The following is a 25,594-nucleotide window of genomic DNA, read 5'->3' as shown; positions in this document are numbered from 1 at the left end:
TTAAAATAAGAGTGTTTTGATTCAATTCATTGATGTGATTAATGAGAAAAGGAAGAAATTCAACAGTGAAGACTGCAAAGTTGTGTATCCAAGGGAAAAATACAAATACGAACTGGGAGATCAGTCAGAAAAAAAACTAAGGAGAATAAAAGGGTTTGGCTTACCAGGTGACTGCAGAACCACCACAGGGTGCCAAAGTGTATAGCCATGAAAAACAAAAACATTAAGATACAGGAGATTTCCCTCTACCAAAGACAAGGAAACAAACAAAAGCCACTGAGTGCTACATACTCTTTGAAATGCCAAAAAGGTGTAGGTCCAAAATGCTGGTCTTGACATTTCACATGTTTCTCAGAACCACTGGATCTTTGACTCTGATAAACACTTACGGAAAAATTACACACACAAAATGGGAAGCAATGTAGGTGTCGCTTTCATTCACCAGTACTGAAGTATGGGATGAACAAAAAGTCTTTCTTAAACCGCTCTGGTTTTGTAATTAGATTACTGGGTATAAGGTGTAAAATTGGCTAGCTCAAGCAGAGAGCTAGAGGGAATTGGAATGTGCCCATTACACAAAAGCAAATAAAAAGAAAGCACAAAATGCTTAAATTAAAAAAAATAATAAATCCTGAAATGATCCACAGTCACCCAAAGTGTTTCAGCTATTAACTGGGGGATTGATTATCAATAGGATTTTGCTTGGATATCAGGGCACTGAGTGCCCGTTCTCTGTGCTTGTTCAGTTACCCTGACACACAGGCTGCAGCCTCCCGCCTCCCGAATGGAAAGGGTCCTACTTAACTACTTCTTCATGGTAACAACAAAGAAAAAAAGGATGAACACCAAGATACATTTATACATTTCAGCTATTAAAAAAAAAAAAAAAAAAGCAGCAGCATAAGAACAGCTGAGTAAAAGCTGTACCTGAACAAACTATGACTAGAAATTGGGAAAAACAAATCCAGTTCTGGAAAGCTTTCTGAACAGGAGATAAAGGGTAACAGACCTCTAGGCATTTTAAGAGAGACCTGAATGAATTAATAAAAGATCATTTGTTGTTTTATGTTGTTTCCTATGGTGTTAGCAAACTAAACTTCCTCCTGTAGGAGCTTTCTTCTAGTCCTCCATTCCTTTGTGAAATCTTTTGATGATGCTGCATTAACAATTGCAATGCTATGTATGCCTACAGATGAATGGACAAAATACTGAAAAACTTAATATCTTTAATACTGTATTTTAGTCTTGCTTATAGACCAAAAATGGGGACAGGGACTTCGCCTTCGTTTAACTGGTAGACATTGGTGCCTACTCACAACTAGTGTTTCAAAGGAATCATTTCAGCATCAAATTTGAAAATGTTAGCTCTTTGTCTTTAGTACTGTTCTTCATATTTTTCCATTCTTTTCTTTGTCCAGATCTTAGCACTCACAGATCAGTTTAAATACAGCTGTAGCTTTATTATACTTTGAATATTTAATCCTGATTGTTTCATAAATACACACACATTACACTGATGCGCACACACACATGCCAAAACACTACCCTCCCCTAATTCAACTGCTCTCTGCACTTCCAGTACAGGGTCAGAACCAGTGAAATTTAAAATGGCTTCTGATGTTGCATATTTTAGCATTTATTTTCACCCACTTAAAATGTCCAGTAAACCTCTGAACCAGAAGAAAAGTGACCATGTAATTCAGATGGTGGGATCACTTTGTCCTCCACGTAATGCTTATAGTTTTGACTCAAAAAAACTCTATTGCAAGACTGTTTATTTTGGCATATGTTTATTTCAGTGCACTGTAGTCAAAGCTACATAAATCATTTTCATAGTCCCACTCAGCATATATACTGATGAGCGCTCAGGCTTCCTTCTTGTTAAAAACAGTAAATATAGCTTTGATTTAGGGGAAAAAAAAAAATGAATTCTATACAGTACATTGGAAAAGAAGCTACATTATTCTACAAGTGGTGCTATGCAGCGTGAACTGAAACAAACTCAAAAGTGACCTTCTTGACCGTTCCCTTTTCAGTGCAATATTTTTCTGAACACAGTATTTATGTCTTGTTCCTGTGTTCATTTACTTTTATGTGACTTCCAACGTCAATGTTCTGAAAAAAAAAATTAAGTTACTTTTTATATCAGAATCTATGGGGTGTTGCTGAGTGCATCTAGAGATCATAGAGATCACTTGTTTGACAAGTGTAAAAGAAATATGCTAGGATCAACCTTGTATTGATGTTGCTCTCTTGACATGGATTTCAAGGCTTTTTAATAAATGGCAATATTGGATTAAAATACATGAATGTTAGGAAATTTATTATCAAACCTGGTGCTCATATCTTTATTCTTCTTCAAAATGCATTGCTAATCTCTCTTAACATGGCATAGAAACATAATTTAGTTTTAAAATTGTTTTACCTTACAACCTGAGGCAACACTGTGAAAATGATTACAAAAGAAATCTGTGTTTATTTGCTATGCTTAAAAAATCTGTAATTTTTCATTTTCCTTGCTGTATTATCAGTTTCTCTCTCTGTGCAGTTACTGTGCATTATCAAATATACCACAAAAACCTCAACTCTAGAATTACCTGCAATATGCAAAATTTTTTGAAATTGTAAATCATGGGTCTTTTTCCTAGCAAGATAAGGATAACATTTTGGCATCCATCACAAATGTGCTTGGGACACACTGCTAATGTATTTTTCACAAGGTATTCAGTAATACGAGCATTAGGTATTTGGGGTGCCGCAGGCTGAAAATTCCAAAATTCCAATAATGAAGTAAATGCATTTCTCAGACCCATACAGAGTGTAGGAAAAGTGATTCAAATCATTACACAAAATATTGTCAAGTTTCATATGCCTGGTGAGAATTTAGCAACAAACACGTCTGTAATAAGTATACCAGGGAGGGGGACAAACACACCAAAATAAACAGAAGAAAACTCAGCTTTTAAAATGAGCACTAAAGACTCAACTACCAGTGATCAGTAGCAAAGGTTTTTTTTCCTCATGCAGGAACAAGGTCCAGTTTCACTTGCCAAAGGCCAATTTCCATTTTAACTGCTTCAAAGGTTTCTATTCTGAACAATAAAACATGTCAGCTCATTAGAACCAAACCCATCTTACCAGGAAGAAATCAGTCTGTAGCTACTGAAACCTCCTGAAATGTTATTCTTACATCCTACTTTGTATGCCCTGACACTTTAAAATAATAATAATAATGCAGCTGTTCAAGTCCATTTCACATTGCCTATAAAGATTTAAGCCCACTGGGAAATACAATGTTCAAACATTTCATTGCTGCTTTCAAAAAAAAAAAAAAAAGAAAAAACAACTTCAAAACTAGTGTCAACCTAAAATTTACATTGTCTAAACAGATCTGTGCAATATACAGGCTTCTTTCTTTTGGAAGCAGTATTGGCTCAACTTAATAAATATATTTAATACGTTTAATACGGCACAAAAAATGAATGTATTACTTGCTCTTTTCAGTGGAGTGAGGGGAAAACAAACTGTTCTATTTTTATCATATTTAATTGGGAGAAGAAAAAAAAGCAGGAAGACAGAAAATGAGTAACTGAACATCCTGAAGATGATTTTGGCACCTTTTACAGAACCAAAGTGTTTGGGGAAAAGCAGGGCAGTAGTACCATAACTGAAGAGTCCCCATGCTCTTAGTGGTTTGACATTCATTAAACATCCTTTGTGACAAACTTAGAGCAGAAGTCTGGATCTTTATCTTATCCAAGTGTCCTTACACCAGTGCCGTATTTTTTTGTGGCCCAGAAAATCAATTTTTATCTGTAGAGGAACAGAAAAATAGCCATACTGGGTCAGATCAACATTCCTTTTAACCTGATATCCTCTACTGGTAGTGGCCAACAGCAGATGTTTAGGGCAACAAACAAAGCAAAGCACAGACACATCCTTCCCCAGGATAATCTCCCCCATTTCCAGCAATCAGTTTAAAAAGAAAAGACTGAGAGACTCTCAACCAGAAACACCACATGGCCCACCAGGCTGCTCTCAAGAGAAACAAGAAGCCCAAGTTTTCTAACCCCAGCCAAGGGAAAGAAAAAAATAGAACTTGAGTTCTCAGAGCTCAGTCTGAGATCCTTCTTGCCCGTGCGACACTGTGGGAGCAGCGAGGGGGAAGGGGAAGGGGGCGGCCATCGGCTTTGCTCTATTTTTTTTTTTTTTTTTAATTTAAAACAGTTTAAAGTCTCCAATACATTCCTTTCTTCTTACCCAAAGCAGTTTCATTTTAGAAAGGCTAAAATTAACTATTTCACATTTTGGGTTATTTGGTTAGAGTTTTTGGTGAAAGTATTCACAGAACAGGGTCTGAATTTGTGAACAGTCTCAAGTGAACCTTTTTAAAATTTTGGGAAATAAATCCTCAAGTCTTTTGAAAAATAATCCTGGAGACAGGAAGCTGTGTGTTCTTCCCCACACTGAACATCTAACTGACAAACATACAAATAAAATATTAATAGATTTACATTACATCCTATACAAACAATTATCTTAACCATTATATCTTCAAAACTAATCTCACTCTCAATTTCAGCAATTTGCATTAAAATATCAGGCTACTCAATAGCCATAAATTCTTCTGTACTTCACCCATTCCAGTATTTCAGGAGAAGTAATAATGCCAGCTGCTGCAGATGCTGAACACAAATAGGAACAGCCTTCCCAAAAACAAAAGGACGCAAGAAGAAACTTGGTCAGTTAGTAAGGAAAGGAGAAGTGATCAAAAAATTGCTGTAGAGACAGCAGAGCAAGAATCAGCCCTAGTGCCTCACTGGACTGGTCTTGTTTAAACAGTGACAACAGCAACTGTTTTGAATACTCATACCCAGCGAGCACAACCGCTTGGCTTTTCTTGTGTATCTTTACAGGTGATCTGATACTTTCTGTAATTAATCCTCTCTGACTCAAAAGATCAGAGATATCCACAGACATTCTACCTCAGTTTGTTCTTTTTCTGTTAGAAATGAACTGCTGGCCTCAATCCACTTTTCAGTTACAGATGGTAGTAAAAAACTTCCTAAATTCTGTTATCCCCCTCCAAAATCCTCTTTCCATTCTCCTACTGTTATGTCTTCATTTCCTCCCTTCATGTATCAGTTTCTTTTCTAAATCCTCTCCAGTTTCCATCCACTGATCATCTGGCACACTCAGGGAGGGACTGACACAAAGGGTGGAAAAAAAACTCATAGGTATAGTCTGTGGCAAGGCATTCCAGCCTCTGAACATATTCTAGAAGAAAAATAATATTAAAAACTTTAATTTTGGGTAATTACTTTATTTGGAGTGTGCATGTCAAGAAATGCTTCAGAATATTACATTCTACAGTAGCTATGACAGTTAATTTGTATAAATAAGCTCTTAAGCTTGAGACCTGTCTGCTTAAGAGATTGTGAAAGTACAAAGACATATAAGCAATAAAAAGGACAACGTTTGTGGCAGAATTTTCTCTGCAAAGTCCCTTTCCACAAAAGCATTATTTCTCCAGCATCTGGGTTTGTGGTTCTTGAGGGCCCAATGCCAAGGCAATCTGCTTGAACAAGCACTGGTCTATGTGGCAGAAAAATGTAGTAAACGTTTTGGCTCTAAACTACTGTGCATACAGCTAAGGGTATGCACAGTGCAACGAGGTACTACCACTGCTTTGGGAAATTAATACTTGTAAGTAAAAGGGAGCTCTGTTGCAAAAGTAAAATATGAGAAAATTTGACACTGCTGTATGTTGTATACACAAACACACTTGAGCATGATGACTTTGTACAATGATTCATTTTTTATTAAAAGAAAGAAGCGATGCCTAAAAATCAGAATTCTCTACAAAAGCACTTCCATCAGTAAAGAAAAACCCCAAATCAGCGGTTCACTTGAAGAGCCTACAAAATGTTCCATCATTAATACAAGTCACTACATGACACTGTTACGCACTGAACAAAAAGGTGCTATGTCTGTGTATTAATCATTCACCCTCCAAATGCGTCGCTCCCTACCTAAAGTTGGAAATGCAACAGATACTTAAGCCAGGGGACAGACATCAAGCATTTTTGTGTAACAAAATCTCTTGCCTAAGAGAAAAGAATGGAGGCTACTTATGCAAACTATTTCTCCAGAACACATCCACCTCCTGAATTAACCAATTTTAATACTGAGAAATATATTTTCCTTCTCTTTTCGTAATTTCACTACCAACATTGCAGTTATCTGCTTTCAAAGACAAGATGACTAGACTTTAAATACAGATCTCATAAGCAATGCAACAGACTTGATGCACTTACTATTTACAGTGCCCATTTTTAAACAAAGACTGTGTAAATAAAATTCCATTATTATTTAATTATTGTTTAGTTTTCCAATTGTTCTAGCCAATTCTTAATACCCATTTCCATGTATTTATTATCACATGCTTCAACATCCTAAGATATATCACTATGTTAAAAAAAGTAACACAGATAACAAGACAAAGTCTGAATGAAACTGACTCGAACAGCCAAGGAGACTTTAGCATCCTTTCACCCGTGTCAAAATTCTCTGGTCCTCAGCCTGCAGGAGACTTTTCTCTAGCTTCATGTTTTTGCATTTGTCTGCTATCAGCATTGTCAAAGCCCTTCATGGCTGGGAGCCCAGCTGCTGGGAGAGGCTGATCCTCACTCCATATCACTCAACAGCATTTACCATGAGCTGGGTTGATGGGATTTTCCTTCTGCAGATTTCTCAGTTCAGTACTCTTTTCCCTAGTATTAAATCCTTCCATACACCATCAGAGCCAACAAGAATTAATCTTTGCAGAACATAATACCCTTTTATTCTGCATACGACAAGCTTTTTGAATAGAGAATTTTTAGTTATTTATGGGAGTAATCAACAAATGAAACATTTTCCAGACACGGAAAAGTTCCCACATCAACAGTCTAATTTGGTTTTAGTAGTCTTCAAACCCTCTGCTTGAACCAGGCAGGTGTCCCAGTTGCAATTTCTACAAAATGATGAAAAACTAAATAGTATTTTTCCCTATATATGGTGCATTTACTCTATCCTAAAAATGAAGACTTTTGTAGTGAGTGCACAGATAACTGGATGCCATAAAATGACCTATCCCTCCCCATCCAACACTCCTTTGACTTTTTCTTCATTTATCTTCTTTATTTATCCAGTAATTCTAGGGACTAGAAATAAACCAAGAAAAGAAGAGTCTACAGTAATTACAGTAATGTAGCACAATCAAACCTCTGCCTTAACAGGCCTCTGGGAGCCTCTTAACAGAAAAAATAATAAAATCTGTATTAAAAAACATCTTTGGCAAACATATATGAGATGGCCACTCTGAAAGGGAATAGAAGGCACACAAACTTTATCTAGTTCATGACACACCTGGAACTTTTAGGACACCATACTCCCATAACAAAGAATGACAGGTAACTAGAGGGGACACCAGAAGAGACAAATCACCTCAAATGTACCACATATTCCTAGGGAAACACTGAACCAGCTGTCAAAATTAGGATTAGCAGAGGTAAAGCAATACATCAGACATCACCTCTCTATTATTAGGGCAGAAATTTATGAAAGGCATTTACCTATAACACTGGTGGCATATTAATTACTACAGCTTAGTTCTCTTCAATGTAAAGTTTTTACCTTTTACAATTTAAAATATTTTGTACAGTTAACCTTTCCATTTCATTTGCTAGTTTTCACCTGGAAGCCCAGTGTCAAATGAAACAACTCATTTTCTCTTGCAACACTGTAAAAATTACTCCTGTTCTATAGTGGCTTCCAGATTTCAGCCTGTGATTTTCACTCCAACCTCTCTACAATTCAGTATAGCACCTTTGAAAATCTCTGCATGGTGTCCTGGTATTAATCAATTTTTTCCCAATTAAACAGTAACTGTGTGATGGCATAATTAACAGCAGCTAATGCAAATATAAGATAAGCCAACTTATGGCAATCAAACATTTGATAACATCAGTATCTTCCTCTTTTGGTTAAATGGAAAAAAGGAATTGCATTAATTTCATTTTGTTGATGGACTGTCATGCTGTAGCTATCGGTAAAGACCTGGAGTTCTTGTTGTATAAATGCATAAACATATTACTCTAAGAATTTCCACTTGGGAATTTGTTTTTCAATAAAAGAATGCATCCAAACTGTCATATTCATTTTACGTGCCATACTAGTGGAATCTTGAAAACAATTATCTTAAATTCTGCTGGAACATCAACAGCTTGAAGTACAACTGAAATCAACTGTTCAGGCACTCCTGTCACTAAGGACAGCTTCCTAGAAGTGTAAGTGAATCCTAAGTCACACAATTATTGGTGTACCAAACAGGAGATAAACACCCATTTACATCATATTTGATGTAAAAATAAAAGCTTTCCCCCCAGGGTGACCTTGTCAAAATAATTAGGGAGTTCACATACATAGAGCATACCTATAACATGGAGTAAACAGTACTTCCCTATGTCACTGAGCATTAGGAAGATAAACTCATACACAGCTGCTACCTACAACAAAGCACAGAACAACTTCTGCATTTAAAATTGAGGTAGTTTAGAACAGAGAAGCAGGTTCAAGCCTATCAGCACTTTGGTTGTGTTCTTAAAAGAAACAGGAAATGGCTAGTGAATCAACTGACTGCAAATGAAGAAACAAACACCTGAATCTATACGTAACCAAACACCATGTGTCCTTGCACCATCGCCACTTCCATATGGCTTGGGGGACAGGGAAGGTAATGGTCAATACTGTCACTTCATCACCAGCACAGAGAAAACTGACTGCAAATACTTACATGAAAAGCTCACCATCCACAACCAGAGCAGTTAAGAACAGAAGACAATTAACTAAACAAAACAATGAACAAAACCAAAGAAAAAGCAGCTTCCAAAAGATTTACTACTTCATTGCTCGTTCAATGCTACTCTCTTCAGTGCAGCTAGCATCTAGTCTACATGGAGCAAGAAGTGTAGGAGGACTCTGCTGGTATTTTTTCTGTTGTTGTGTAACATACACCTACAGTTCTGGAAAACAAACAAATGATTAAAAACATGTGCTTTGCAAGACTCTATACTGCATGTTTTGCATGTGACAACAGAGCAGAGGCTCTGTGCTTGCATGTGCTGAGGAAATTTCCATTCCTATTACTATAGCCCAACAGTAATCCTGTTTGATTGAAGGGGCTTAAAATGATTAGTAAAAGCATTTATTTCTAAGTTGACTTCTCCAGAATACAGTCTAAGTTTCCTCAAAATTGCATATCCTAGGAAAGAAATCTTTCACTAACAAAGCACATAAACCATAAAACATGAGAAAATAATCCGTATCAATATTTACATCACTTCACTACTTTTTTTCCCTTCCTATATGCCTTCTAAATGTAGAACAAAGCTTTCAGGAACGTAAAAGTAATTTGTTCAGCTCTAATCACTTCAGCTGTTTTGATGTATCTACACACATACTTAGCATAATGCCTAGACAGAATTATAGATTTCAGACTAGAACTACATTGATAATCTGATCTTTAATCAGGGATAGCTGAGGGGTCCACAAACAGCAGGTGGTTCTATACACCACACTGCTCAGGGACAATGAGGCACCGAGTTTCAGCCTTCGCTCTCAATTCTCTATTTCTTCTTAGTTTAACAAGTCAGATGCTAGAATTTATGTTATAGGTTTTTTCACATTAACTTTTACAGCCACCTCTTAAAGAATATGCTCCAAAGAAATACACTTCACTGTACAATATGTCGCTTCCATAGTAAATATTTTTGTGAAACAGAGTTTACATATATGAAGAGGCAAATTTTTCAAATTCTGTTCAACACCTACTCACTTGAAAACAAAGCCTGCTACTCTAGATGAGAAGTACTGAATTGCACTACCAAAGCTTATTTCCTGTAAAGCAGCACTGCTCACAACACAGCTATTCAGCTACAGTGCTGTACCTCAGTTCCTCCATTAAGATAATTTAACTTGTGGGACAGAATTTATTATCTTTCCAAATAAAATTGAGACATGCACAATGGCTAATAAAGTCTGCATAACACTTCATACTTCCTATTTTCTAGATATATAACATGCAGAACTCTCCTTCCACTCTCCTAAAATACAGGGTAGGAGGTAGCTATGATACCATCCTTATGCAGTTTCCTCCATCACCACCCTTTCTTTCCCTGTTTCCCTCCCTGCCTCCTTACTGTGCTAATCCTTTTCACACTAGCCCTCCTTCCATGTTGTGCTGGTTTGGTTAAAAAACAAGTTTCTCTTTTAGTGAATTTTGCCTGTCAGCTAAAGCCTTCATATTAGCTGCATTTTCCTGGAGAACCAGATACATGTTTTAGTAAACATAGCAATGGATTGCAGTTATTGATAAGCATGGATGGACATCTCGCAAGAGGGGCAACGAGAAACAGGTGACCAAGAAACTGACCAACTGTGTATAACATTCCATTCATGTGAATACTTCATACAAAAGTGGGAGATCACGAGGATCTCGTCCCTTCTTTTCCCCTTTTGCTTATGGCCGACATTAGGAGAGGGACTTGCTAGTCGTCCCTGCGAACTGAGGCCTAGTGAGAGACTGAATCCAGCTCCAGTTGGCTGCAGAGTCCAATCCAGGACTTTGGGTGCCAGCTCTGCAGTTGCTGAGACTTTCAAGATAGGTTTTATATATTTTGTATTATTTTCTCTATTCTTATTAGTAGCACTAGTAAAACATTTTTAATTTTTCCAACTCTCTTCTCTCTGTCCTTCTTTCCCTCCCGATCGCCTGTCCTTAGTGGGAAGGGGGGAGAGGGAGGGGAAAAAGGGGGAAGTGGGGGGGAGACAGGAGGTTAACAATACATCTGCCATGGTTTTATTGTCACCCCGCAATCAAAACCCTCGACACACATTCTCTGCCTGCCATTTTCATCCTGCTTCCTGCATGAACATGGCCTCACTGCCTCTTCCTTTGCAGTTCCTGTCAGCTCTGATTCCTCTGAACTTCCTTAGAATTTTTATGCATTTCCTTATCCCCTCCTTAATGCTTCTGCTTATTTGCTAATTCCTGACCTCCCACTCCTCACGCCTCTGGATGACTCCCTCAACACCCAGATTGTCTTTAATTCAGATTCCATTTTCTTGCACTTTTGACTGATCCTTATATTACCTCTTAAACATTTCAGCTGTCTACCACTTTCTGAGGCTTGATTTTTCTTGTATTCCCAGTTTTTGTTGTTTCCTAACCAAATTTACTCTTCCCCTTGTTCCCTACATTGAGGTAAACTTCTTGCAAGAACTCTGGATTTAGTCCAAATAAAAGAAGCTGGTGGTCATCTTAATCTCATATCTAATATGGTTCTAGCTTATGTCTCTGTCCCAGCCGAGAGCAATTGCATTCAGTAAGCATTTTGCATACAGAAGAGTTTGAGCTTGGTGCTAATAAATGTGAGATTGTGTGGGGAAAAGGCTAGGGAAAAAAAAAAAAGGAGAAACATCAGCTGGCAATATAATCAGTACTTACAAACATCAAACTTCTGTTTGTCCCATAAATTGATCTATATTTTCCAGCTGGGTTTAAGGGAAGAAAAACCAAACCAACCAACCAACCAACCTATCTGAATTAAAATGGACCAAAGTAAAGATTTTAACTTTCCATGGAACCTGGGTGTAATCACCCAATACAGCTTTACAAGCATGATTCTCATTAACTCTGTATTTCCATAAGGAATTGCTAGCATCGATGCAAGAGTAAAGAAGGAGGGATGCGATTTCTCCTGATGTGAAGTTCTTGCACATCTGACTTGCACAACTTAAAAAATGAAAGCAAATGTGAAAATACCATCTTCTTGCATATTAGTGGCAGTTGCTGTAAATACTTGTTTATAGTATTTTTCAAGCACAAGCATTTCTGAAAGCACAAAGGGACACTCGTTACTTTGCTAGACTGCCACTCATCCAGGGATACTTACAATCTGAGTCAGAACATCTCTCCTCAACTAAACAATCATGGTCTGCATTTTGCATCCATTGCAATCATTTTCACTAGCTGTAAATACTTCTCTCCATCCTCGCCTTTTTAACCCTCTGTGCTTAAATCAGGTGTCATCCTAGTCTTCAGAGGATTTGTACAGAGTACTTGCTAGTTACCATCCTAGTTCTTTCAGAATCCTGGAAAATAAGTTAACCAGCCCCAACAAACAGTGCTGTAAGCTCACAGTTTGTTTATTGTTTTGCTTACTTGAATCTCTATTCCCACTATCCATTCTACCTTCTCCCATACTTTAAGCTCGAAAACTGCAGCAGAGCATTCATTTAGATTTGGCAATACTGACATTATCTTTAACAATTACTACATTCTAACTGTGTATTATCCTTTCTTCTTCTCCTCACAATTCTATGTTTAAAGAGTGTTTTTATTTTCTTTACTACCTGCTGTCATTTCTAAAGAAACTTGACTTCTGCAAATTTGTCTTTTATCTTTACACATACTCTTTAGTGCCAAGCTTTCCTCTATCTGGCTTTTTCTTCCCATTTCTGACAGGCTCTGCTCATTTGTGAGATTCTTCTTGGGGTGTTTAAAGTCTGTAGTTTTTCCCCACCGTTTTCCCCTTTCTTGGGATATTTCACAAACAGTCTTCATGCTTTAGTACAAAAACTCTTCAGTTCCGCTGACCTTGCCACTTTTCAGTTTAATGATTTTTCCATAAATATAACTTTTTTTGCTTGTTTTGCCTTGTTCTGGCTTTTAATTTCTTTGTTTTGTTTTCAGTACACAATGAATTGGGCCTCAACCATTCAACAAGTGCTTCACTTGTTTCCAATCCCATCCACTTGATTCCTGCCTTTAAACCAGCAATTCTCACATTAGCTTCTGCTTCCTTCTGTAAAAGTCAACATCTTGGCTTGTCATCACAGATGCTTGACCATAATGTGGCTGAAAACAGCTCTTATTTATTCCTCTTGCACTCTTCCTCCATGCTTGCAATATCAGCAGACAGCCTGCTTTATCAGACCACAACCAACAGGTTCTCTTAAACTGAAACCTGTCTATCATCAACCATGCAGATCCCTTCCTTCTGCACAGTCTCTCTAAAATAAAGCTTTTCACTCTAAGCTAAGGTTTTTATCCATGATCTCATGATTTAACCTTGATTACTTCAATAGTCTGGCCTTGACAAACACAGTCTATCTCAGTCACATCCACTCATGACACTAAACCTTTCAGTTTGTGTTCTATGCTATGAATCTCTCTCTCTATACTTTTAAACAGCACCCTCATTTGCATCAAATATAAGTCTTTGATTCTAACACTTATTAACTTATTAGCAGGCAACACCAACCATCTCTTGTTCACTCATAACTCCCCTCCCTCCAATCAGACTAAGGCTGGTCAATAACACCTATTTCAATTTTTTTAAAAATCACACCTTCATGTTTTCCTACCAACACTTATTTGGTACTTATCCTACCAACATTTAGGTTTTATAGCATCCACAAACTCTTCTGAGCTATACACATGACTAAACATAGAATGGAGTGAGGATGGAAGGTATCTCCACAGCTGGAGAACCTGCAGAAAGATTTTACCTGGAGAATGTCTCTTTTTTCTAGCAATTTCATGAAGAATATAATGTTTATTTAGAGCTAGTGAGGGCTGAGGGCAAGTGAAGACTCTTGCCACTGACCCATCCACGAGAGACAGCCCAGCTTGGCACAGAACCCACCAGAGCCCCAGCCATGGCTCTAGGACCATGGGCAGGGCTGAGCCAAGGCTGCTGTAGAGGGTGCAAGGCTGGGGGCTCCATGGAGGAAGGTAAAGCACCAATAACCTCTGTAGCAAAGGAGTTTCAAGAAATTACAAGAGATAAGGAGACTGTAAACATCGAGAAAGTATAGAGATGCTTGATACCCAAGACAACAGAGGGAAGAGATAACCTAAATAGGGCTAGGCCAAACTTTTCTGGAGCTTCAGGTGCAAATGTTATGTGTTTCTGAGGAAACGCCGCCAACAGTGGTGTGGGCTGTTAAGAGTGAGGCTCAGAAGCTGGGGTACAGCAGTTTAGACAGGGAATGGTTGTATGTAATATATATACACATGTATATACATACACATCTAGAAGGCACAAATTATAAAAAATAAAAGATTTAAGAGTTGAACTAAAATGCTGAAGAACCCCTACTCTAATGCATATGAACAGAAAGAAACCACAGTGGTCCAGCTGCAAACACAGTGCACTGGTCAGGTGCACCAAGTCCTCTTGGATTCTTCCACCTGTATTATTCAGCCACGTCCACTTGACATGTGCACTGTAAGCACTTTGGAGCAGGGATTAGGCTTTTGTCCTGTGATTTCATAACACCTTTCAAAACAAAAACCTCACCTTTACCTACCACTGCTGTAAAATATGGTACACAGAGAACAATATGAAGACAAGAACGGGAAGCGGAAATGAGTTAAACTTCAGCAGAATTTTTTCCACACCTACTCTCTTTTAGCATCAGCATGAAGTACACTAAATCCAGATAAGATGGTTCTGAGAAATGCAGTGGCATTAGGGAAAAAAAATCAAAAGACAAAAGCCACAGTTAGTAAAATACTTTAGAAATGTACGTATTTTCCATTGATCCTCCTAAGGGAAATAGGGGCATTTGCTAATAGGAAACAGATGAATCATCGATGCACCAAGGTAAGGTGCACAGCAATCTACTTAAATGGTTTGAAATTGTTTTAACTGACTGCACATTGTTTGTGCTTTAAAGGTTTAAGGTTTAAATTCTGTATTTTAAAATATGCACAAAGCTCCAGCTGAAGACCTCCTGTATTACTGCAACTTCCATCCTTTATATTCCTCTCAAAAAGAAAAAAATTTCCCACACTCCTTTTGAAATCCTCATGCCATTTGTGTCATAATGACTTTTCCAGAAACCTCTTTGGATGCCGATGACAGAGAATCACGATTCCAGAAAGGAAGAAGTGGAACACAAAACATGTTTTAGTCAACATGTATTTATGGAACCGTATTCAGTAACAAGGTAAGAAAAGCATGTAAATATTTTCTACCAAAGAGCACATTATAGTGGGCACAAAGATACATATTATCAAAAGGAAATATACAAATAATAGTAGTAGAATTACCCAGAAAACACTACAATATATGACATTTCCTACTGCTTTTCAAAGTATATGAAAACACCTTCTTCACACAGGTTTCAAAAGCAAGTCACAATCATGTAGTACAAGAAGACAGGATGCTGATCCTAAAGACCTAACAAGCGAAACACATATGATGGGGAAAGTATAGATTTTAAAAACACACACGCATATGCATGCATCCAAGCTGTTATTACATCTCATCCTCATTAGCTTTGCAGAATCAAAATGGAACAGAGAATCACAGAATTTTTACAGGAGGGAATGAAATCCCATAGGCATCTATCCCTCACACCCTTCCAAGCCAGCTGAAAACTTGTGGGATTACAGTAGGTGGCGAGAAGTTGTTACCGTTCCTGAGGAAGGGAAGGACTTGATACTGAAATGAGAAATGACATGCCACATTCCTAGGATTGGAAATTACAAAAAAAAACCCAACTATAAAATAACAGAATCATTGAGGTGCAATAGTAATGGAATAGACGCCTATAGAACAAATGCAGGTGGAGACCTGAAATTACAAGTTATGGCTTTAACACTTATTTCACAGATTTTACAGAAATTCTTGGAGAGAGTCTTTTAAATAGACTCCTAAAATTAAAATCTCTTTCTATCCAGAGAACTAAGGCCATCTTTGGTATCAATATATTGTTTCTTTTGGTTGCATGTTTTACATCTTTCCACCATACATTCATCCTGTCTACTTCCTACAACACATTCACCCCAGTAGCAAACGTTACTGTGCTGGGGAGGGCGTTCCAGTAACCTATTAAACTTTTCTCAGTGTTTCCATTCTCTTTGCTTTGTAGGGAAATCTGCACATGCAGTGAAGCATAAGTAGGTGGACTAAACTGTGCACCTCCAGTCCCAAGTTAGACTGAAATGTCTTCAGCACATGAACCGTCTGCTACTCTCTGTAGCCTGCACAACAGCCTCCCGCCCTTCTTTCTTGGTCCTGAAGTACTGGACCACAACAAACAGGTAGAATAGAAATAAATATGTAAGATTTTTATGGGCTTCAGTTCCATTATTTATAACTTAATTCATGCTTCAAAAGAAAGTGGGATACTTGGATTCTATTCATTAAATCACTCCATAAAATAATTTCTAAAAATCTTTAATGACCACAGTTATTAGAACCACTTTGCAGGTACTATTACAGTTTAGGAACTATTTTATTTAACTTAGAACACATAAAAGATAGAAGTGTATCTTAGTAGTAATACTAAGATACTAGCAGTATAAATATATAATATATATATTATATAGTGTGTATATATATAGTATAAATAGCAGTACTAAAATCAGAATTTTTAGGTGTTCATAGCTTAAGAATGGTCACCACATGTTTTTAGATTCTAGGAGCTTTAATAGAAAGAGTCAACTAAACAGACTGCATTTGCCAGACTAGATTACTGATTTCAAGCAACCCCTCCCCCAATCGTGTGACTATGCTCTGCACTCCATCAATTAAAACTTGTTTAATCTTAGTCACTATCATACATGCAAGGATTAAACAGTAACCTGTAAGGGCCTGTGACATCTACTGCTCACTTTTAATTTTGCTTTAGCAGAAGCTAAAGATGCCAAACATTTTGCTAAGCAACATCCTCATCTGAGAACAATGCAGAAATTACATGATTCCTTTTCCTTTGAAATCATGTTGTGTTCCATGAGCATGCCTTTCCTAATCCCTTTTCCACTACTGAGAGCAAAGGATCAGCTTCTCTTTCTCCAAGTGTTTGAATAGGCACCAGCTCCTAAACTGCAATGCAGGCACTTTTGGTGATCTCACAGGCCATGATCCACAGTCTGTAACTGGTGTGCACAATCACATACAACAGTAAAACTCATACTATGTTCAACTGATACTAAAACTCAACCATATTCTGCAACTGACAGAGGTCAGTTAATCCAAGTTCAGAAAACACTGATTTAAGGTAATACCATTGCCCACAGAGACATATCGGTACATTATAAACTTATAATCGTCCAACATCTTATTGATTTCCTCACTTAACAAGCTCTTTCCACTCCATCACTGAAAGCAAGGCCTCATTAACTAAACTTTTAAGACACTATTAGATACCTGCTAATGAACTAAGACAATTACAAAACTGGTAGCCAACAGCGTTAACGATAAGTGCAAAAGACTTCCCATTGGGATGTGGAAACAGCTGTGTTTGCACAAAGCTGAGCCCAAGCTGACAAGCCACAGCAGCCCCCACCTCCTGTGCTTTTACACTGCTCCCCCCTCTGCCTCTGCTTCCGAGGGAGGGTCAGGCTTGGGAGACTCAAGCTGGCTTCATGCAGGCAGCTGCACAGCCCGTTCCAGAAACAAATCTGCTGGGAAAAGCAGTTAAGAGACATCCTCAAAGTCTTAATATTAACCAGTTGGTTTGTTGATTTAATACATGTACACAATATCCTGGAAAATGAAAACTTTAGTGTCTTCAGTTAATAAACCAGCTCTTACAGTCACTTGTTAAAGTCAATGCATACAGAAAGCCAGCAGCCAGAGTGGCTTCAACTTACCTGTTAAGTGTTTTGAGCAACACATTCCCTAAATCACACACAGCCAGGCCTCCTAGTTTTCAGCACTGTACTGTCTACTGCAACAGAGCAGCACGCACTGGGAACTGACGCTTCACTATACTTGCGACACTGGAAACGCAAATAGGTTCTTTGTGTTACCTGTACATTTTTATAATAGGCACATTCTCTACTAAGTCTTACTTCGCTCATAACAAGCTAGTTAACTGATTCTTGCCTAGCCTTTTAGACAAGATGTGCTGAGCACTGACTTCTCTGTTACACAATTTGTAGACTGCTTTTTATCAAAGGATCACATTTAACCTGAAAGACCAGGCACATCATGTTTAAAGGAACCAAGTATTTCCAAACCAAAGGCGCCTAAGTCTGAAAAAATATTTCCGTTTTGAAATCATGCAAATTTGTTTGTTGCCCTTGATAAATCACAAAGAAAAAAAAATTAAGTACTCACTTCAACACAGGTTTTAGTACAGCAGCACAGAGAGCAACTGCTGATATTTTGCCAAAAGTGCTAGATAGATCGATACTATTAAGAACAGGTATAGCCAGTGCAATCTCTCATCTCCTGCCTTGCAAACTTTATTTAGACCTATAAGACACTGGGAACATTCTTTATCATCATTATAATAAAAGATAATTTTTGTACCTAAGCTAGCAGACAGTGTCTAATATCTGAAATATGCAGAGATACAAACAAAAGATTTAACATACTGATCAAGTTTATTTAAAAATAAAACAGCAGTGTACGAGAGAACTGACAAAAACAAATGCCAAGCAGTTTAAACAAGAAATGAATCCACTATATTCAAATTTTTAAATGCATATCCTTCTCCTAATGTCAAAAAAAAGGTTTTTGAGACACAATTTCTTGAGATGAATCTTTAAAAGACCTTAAAATACATACGTTTTAAATTTCATGCCATCATATAGAATTATTTTATCATTAAACAGGAAAATGAAAAAAATGGGTTTTTTTCTGAGAAACGATATGACACTTTTGCAACTATACAGCTTGAGAAATTGAAGCTAAGACCAGTTTTTGTGAGGCTTGTAATAAAAAAAAATCTAAATCTAGCAAAACTGCTTTTGACCCATATGCTTACACTACCTTCTATTTTATCTAGTGAATTATTAGGCAGCTCTATCTTACAACTAAAATAATTCACTGTTCTAAATATTCTGTAAGAAAAAGTTGCATTTGATACACAATTGTTACACTATCGGGTTAATAAGGTATAATTAAACCCAGGCATTTAAGTGCAATCTTACAGGGAAGAAAATTACCTCAGGAACAAAACAGTAATTCTGTCTGTACAGATTATTTTGACTTCAACTCCTTGCTTTAGTGGTATTGGGAACTGGCAAAACAGGAAAATCTTGAAAAGGGTGTTTAAACACCTAACCTGGGTTTTGTTCACTTAAAACAGGTTAATAATCCATTGCTAGTGGCACCTCTTTTGTAAGAAAAGACATCAACTACTGACAAGATTCTTTTTTGCTGAAGAGGCTCTTTTTAAAATATATGCTTATTGCAAAAGAAATCAACACTGTAAGATCTGATGTAACAGGTAGACGGAGCAAATGAATCTGCATCACAAGTAAGGCTCCCCCCCTCCCACAAGTTAATTCTGAGAAGCTGCTAGAGGAATCAAGATACACAGACGCTTCTCATCTCATTGTGAATGTATGACTGGGATGTGGAATGTGTTCTCACTGTGTTCAGACCTGTCCCAGATTTCCCTCTGACTCGAAACAGGAGGGAAAAGAGCCTCCCTCTCAATCCCCAGTGCTGGCAGCCACCCTCCGTGCTAGGGAGGGCTCTCACCATCAGGTTCAACGGCACGTTTCGAGTATCTTTTAAAGAAAGAACACCGAACACCTCTCTTCGCCAGACAAAAGCGGCTCACACCAAGTCCCCGCTGCCCAAGAGGCGGCGAACCAGCGGCGGCCCGGGCTCCCGCGCACCGAGGGGCGGCTCATACCGCGCCGCCGGGTCCTCGCCGCTCCGGGAAGGGCCGGCATCACCTCCCGACCCTGAAGATGCGGTTCCCGGGGGAAGGCCACCTTAAATCATATGCCGGGGGGCGGGGGAGAAGGGTGCTTTAATTTCCGTGTGTGGTGACTGGAGACCAGATTAAATCCCACCTGCGCTAGGAAGCAGACACACACACACCCACACCCACCCACCGGGGAAAGGACACTCCAGCCTCCCGCACCACCAGGGCCCCAGCCCCACACGGCAGCTGGCGGAGCCGAGACGGCTCAGGTGTCGCTGCAGAGGGCACAAGGCGGGGAGCTGGAGAGTTCAAGTTCCCCCCCCAGGTAGGAGGGAGAACGGGCGGGCGGAACCGGCTGGCTAGGGGACCCTCGGGCGCCAGGATGAGAGAGAAACGAGGGTTCGGGCTCCCCTGCCCCCGGGCTGAGAGAAGCGGGGCTGGTGGCGGCCGGCGCCCCTGCCCCGCCGTGCGCTGAGCGGCGAGCTCGGAGCGGGGACACGGGCGGAGCACGAACCCGCGGGCCGGGGGCAGCAGCGCCCCAGCCCTTCCCCCCGTCTCCTTTTCTTCCCCCTCTCCACCCGGGCCAGCCCCATTTCCCCCCAGCGGCAGCCGAGGGCGCTCCTCGGGGCCGGGCGGGGAAGGGAGCGGCAGGAGCCAGCGCCGGTAGCGCCTTGTTCTCTGCCGCCGCGGCGGGCAGCCAGGCCGGAGGGGGCTGCGCAGCCCGCTCCCCGCCTCCCCTCCCGGGGCTCACCTCCTCGATGGCCGCCACCGTGTTCCTGCACTGGGCCATCCGGGTGGTGAAGTTGGAGGCGGTAGGTGACTTGTAATCCTCATTGGTCTCGGACACGAATTCCGACACGGAGATCTGGTCCGGCATGGCGGGGCGGGGATGAGTGGGGCGAGGGGAGGGGAGAGGGGAAGGGGGGAAAGCAGGCGGCTCCGGGGGGAGGGGAGGGCCCAGGGGGCTCCCCCCTCACATCGCTCGGCAACGGGCGGCGGCAGCGCCCTCCTCGCAGTCCCGCCGTCTGGAGCGGTGTTGTTCCTCCGCCGCCACACAAGGAAATTCCCCGCACCCACACTCCTCCCCGCGCGGTCACGCAGCACCGGGGGCCGGGCACACGCCCAGCGGCGAGTGGCGGGAGCTGCCTCCACACCCCGCCCTCCCTCTCGCTTTCTCCCTCACACACGCTCGCAGGGCGGGGGCGGGCCGAGGCGCGGCCGCATGACCCCCGCCTCAGCCTCCGCACGCCCGGACCAGACCTGAGGCCGCGCACTCGCCCCCCGGCGCCCGCCCTGAGAAGATGGCGGCCCCTCCTTCCCGACGTCGGGGTGGGGGACAGCGTGGCCGGATAATCCCAGGGACGGCCAGAACAAACCCGGCCGTGTAATTAAGACAACACGTTTAACGACAACACGGACACCCAAGGGCAGGAGAAGGTGAGGTGCGATGCCTGCCTGATGCCAGGAGGGACGGGTGAAGCCCACAGGACAGGTCTTTGCACTGTCCCCTCCGTCGCTGCCCAAGGTTGCCAGGGACAGTCTCTTCCCTCACAGTTCATAATCTATACTTTGACAGTTTAATCTCTTTTATGAGTTTGCTGCCTCGTTTCAAGGGAGACAAAGTTGAGAAATGCTGTCATTCCCAAGAGGTCCGTGCAAAAATACTTTTAGGCTAAGTAGCATTTATATCTAAATTCTTAGAAAGCTTTTTTTGTACTGGAAGAGGAAGTGTTGTTATCAGAGGAGACGCTTTGTTCTTTAGTGTAGAGCCACAAGGATTAACTGAGGCAGAAAGTGCAGAACTCAGCCCCAGCAGTGGCGGCTGTGCCTGATGCAGCAGGAAGGTTGTCACCAAGTGGCCATGGTGCGGGCTCTGGGACGGGATCCATGGTGGTGGTTTCTCTTGGCCTCAAAGCCCTGAGGACTTCCAGCCTGTTAGTGCGGAAAGCTTTGGAAGGCTCTTATTTTGGCCCAGGAACTCTTCTGTGGCTCTTTCACTACTCTCTGGTGATACAGTTACTGACTTTCTATAAGTGATTCTTTATTACTGTGATTTAAAACTCCCCAGGGAATTCAGATGAGTAAGCAGGTACTCTTTGCTGCAGTTTGTTAGATGTCCAAGTAAATAACTGCAGGCCTGCCCGGATGTTACAGCCCTTTGCAATCGTTGTTACTCTTACATATAGTTCTTTAACATGAACAACGAAGCTTGTCAACTATATTTATTTTATTGGTTGTAGCAAAGCAGATGCATAAGCAGTGACTATCGGCATGATGTTTCCTTGCTCTGGTTCTTACTAGTTTTTCCATTCTGATTGTTCCTTATTTTCTTTCATAAAATTCAGCACCATTATTTTGCTTTTAACTTTTGTGTCCATATAATTTTGTTATAGACCCCTGTCCTCTTTAAGACTTGCGCATGTTTCAGTTAATGTGGCGTATACGGGTATAAGTTGCTCCAGTGCTGATGCATTAAATGTCGTGTCTGTATTTGTATGTCACATAATAAATGGGTATATTTGCGATCAGGTTGAGTATAAATACTCATTCTTGCTAAAAATATGTGTGATGTCTTAATTTTTGTATTAGCTGATCATGATACCTTTAGAGCAATACTTACCACACTATTACTCAAACTCACATTCTATCGTATCTTCTAATGTGGCATATTTATTTGTAAAATTTGAAGAGGATGAAAAACATGGGGTCTGAAAGGCTAATAATACTAGATCTTTACTTTTTGCAGCAGACCTTCTGTCAGGTGTAGTCCAAATCTACAGCGTATCAATGTAATATCTAGTGGTTCTGTCTTCAGTTTTATACTGGAGTATATACAACTCAGACACTGTTGTCATGCAATGAATCTTTAAATTCTATAGACCATATTTACACATCACGTTAGGTTCGATGATTGCAGTGATATCTTCTGATCTTTAACTTAACAGATAAAAAATTTGCCATCTCGATGAAACGGCTAGGCCTTTTTGCTTGACATAATGCACATATTTTCTGAAGCTAAAGACTTGTGCTTGGGTGAACCTTCTAGAAGACATCTAGTCTTGGTATAAAGATTCAACAGTTTGGAGAACCCAGGGCTCCTGTTAGTGTTCTAGGGCAATGACTAGTCACAATTATTGTGTCTTCCAGCTATTGCTTCTTAATACAATTTCTTTCAGTAGGTTAAGGAGCTATTCAGCACTCAGACTTTTCTCCCTATGGGCATTGTATACTGTAATGAAATAATTTCTCAGTTTTGTTTCTTGATAAACCAAGCTGATCAGCTCCCCTCTTTAAAAGAGGGCAGAGCTAATTTGAATTGCTTTGCATTGGCCACAAACCAAGGCTGTGTACACAGATGGTGACTGTGGGTCAACTAACATGTGGCAACTCGTTACTCTGCAGTAACACTTATGTTAGTGTGTCTGAGTCCTGCGTCTCTCACTGGAAGGATATTTTCTCAGCCCTTCCATCATTTTTATAGTTCTAACACGTCAATAAATTATGATCCTGGTTCTCCCTCACTGTTACATTCAAGAGTGTCAGTAGACTTTCTGGTTCCAGTATCATACTGGCTCATCTACTTGTCTACTCTGGCCTCTAGGTATTTATGAGTGACATTTAATTTCAGCATCCAGCCCCATTATTTGAATCTGTGAATAAGTGTTACAGTGCAATGGATTAATAATGAGACAGCTGTGAACAAGGCTTGCTTGTGTGGGGTCTGGTACTGCTGTTTTGTATCTAGGTTTTTTTTGCTTGCTCACTATTGCTCCTTCTCCTTTGGCTTTGGACTCTGTCTGTCTGTCTTTCAAATGTCACTGCCATCTTTGACCCAGTCATGCAATTGGAGGTCTTCTACTAAAGAGAAATAAATAACAAAAACACTTTCCAGACATTCAAGATTTGCATGTTGCTCCACTGAAAAGCTTCTTGTCTTGTGGATATGCATAGACTACAACTCCATAAAGCAGTGTGAAATATCAGGGTTTAGATCGCTTTCCCTTGCAGAACATATGGAAATCACAATACTTGAATTGTACAAACATTTCTTCCTACACTGACTTTAAACCAAGGTTAATAGTTTTATCAGTCAGTGTTGTTAAAGACATCTTAGGCCTTCCAAATCATAAGGTAGATTTTAAAATAACTAGTTTTCTTCTCTTTTTGGTTTTTGAGCCTTTAGAAATCCTGCCTGTATATCAAAATATCCATTTGCATCACAGCCAGTAAGTAAGATCCCAACCCAAGGGCCAGGTGCTATACAAACACAGAACAATAAAGCAGCCTCTGCAGAACTGAGTGTCTAAAATTAGCTAATGGAAAAGGCAATTGAGTGAATATAAGGAAATACTGGACCATTATTGGTCTGTATGACAGTCTGTGATCTTCACACACTGTTGCCCAAATGTTTCTTAAGACATTTTAAGTAGGGCTTTCAAGGAGGATTAGGAGATAGATTGGGATGTTTAAGGGGAAATTATTACAAGAATGAGGGTCAGCATGAGAGAAAGCGCACAAGACTTTGTGTCCTTGAAATTTAACAGTTCAGAGTTGGAAGTTAATGTCATGGATCAAACAGAGGCAAAAATTAGTATCTGTCTAATGAAAGGACATGCTAAAGGAGCTGTGAGAATAGCAGGGAGAGAACATGATCAGCTGGTTAGCATACTTGATGATCTCTCAAGCAGCTGCCTGGGATAAGGCTCAAAGTGTGTAAGGAATTTTTTTTCCACAGCAGTCATGTCATTATTGCCCTTCACTGACCAGCTCAGTAACAGATTGTTTAATAGTGTTTGCTCTATCTTTCTTTGATATAATTTTTTTTCACATAATTTCATTCTTTGATAGCTTCAGATAGTTTGAGGAAATATTTTTTATTTGCCTTCTTTGTATGTACGCAGTATATACAAGGATTCTGAGGTGTATTTGTTACTTCTGTTAAAGGTGATTTGAGGGAACAAAACAAGAAGGTGGTTCATAGAAAATGGCATTACTCTCATTGCTTATCTTTGAACTTAAAAAGTAAACATGCAAATAAATATATCCTGTCAGCTGCTAATTACTGGCTTACAATTTTCAGGCAGGTAGAGGTTAGACTCAGAAATGTATGTAGTACATATAAGTCATAGCAGATAAGTAAAACACTGTGTGATAAGCCTCGTTACTGGATGTTGTTGTTTCATCCCAAGCCTTACGATATTTTTCTTTCAGTATCAATCCCTGGTGTTCAGATAAACACTTTCAAAACAGATTCCATTTTTGAAAATTTGTTCCCACAGTTTTGGAGAAAGGCTTCTCAAACCTCCAATAGAGCAAATATGTTTTTAAGTCTCTCCTATGATTTTACAGGTCTAACTCATGTTTTACTGATACCAATTATAACATGCAGCGGCTTTAGAATAGGAAGTATGTCCACTGTTTAAGAATGAACTCGTGGCATTTTTCTGTTGAAAATAATTCCTATTTGAAAATGTGCTTACTGCTATATGTATATTTCTAGGGATTTACTTCTACAAATAAGTGCAATTTAAAAAAAAGATAGTTCAGAAAAGTATATTTTTTAAGTCTTTTTGCATTTGGAAATGCCTATTTGGGAACCTCTGTTACAAGCACATGCTTTTCCCACACTTACCATGTAATCATGTTCCCTTGCATTGCTCTCACTGACTTTTGTGGAGAATTTACAGAGATCCCTTTTCACTAGTATTAATGGTAACAACAACACCTACAACTGAAGTGGTAGCATGTGAACAAAGACAAGAAAGCAAACACAGAGAAGAGTGTTGGTATTTTGTGCTGTTTCCTTCAAAACTCCCAAAAATTGTTTTAACCAGTAGCAGTGGAATATGATACTTAAAGGGTGAAA

The 25,594-nt window shown here is 39.7% G+C and overlaps 1 protein-coding gene across 3 annotated transcripts in view; it reads right to left on the bottom strand.

Moving 5' to 3' along the window:
* Window positions 1–20,761, bottom strand: part of ASAP2 (ArfGAP with SH3 domain, ankyrin repeat and PH domain 2) — an 89,898-nt gene extending 69,137 nt beyond the window's left edge. For all 3 annotated transcript variants that reach the window (XM_082047512.1, XM_082047514.1, XM_082047513.1), the window contains exon 1: window positions 20,480–20,761. In XM_082047512.1, the coding sequence (XP_081903638.1) occupies window positions 20,480–20,605 (126 nt within the window). In that variant the 5' untranslated portion in view covers window positions 20,606–20,761. The remainder of the gene's footprint in view (window positions 1–20,479) is intronic.
* Window positions 20,762–25,594: the final 4,833 nt, after the last annotated feature.

Source organism: Streptopelia decaocto, assembly GCF_964273445.1.
Source record: "Streptopelia decaocto genome assembly, chromosome: 3".
Classification (NCBI taxonomy): Eukaryota; Metazoa; Chordata; class Aves; order Columbiformes; family Columbidae; genus Streptopelia; species Streptopelia decaocto.
The sequence above is the reverse complement of the archived record's forward strand: the minus strand, read 5'-3'. Positions and strand labels throughout refer to the sequence as shown.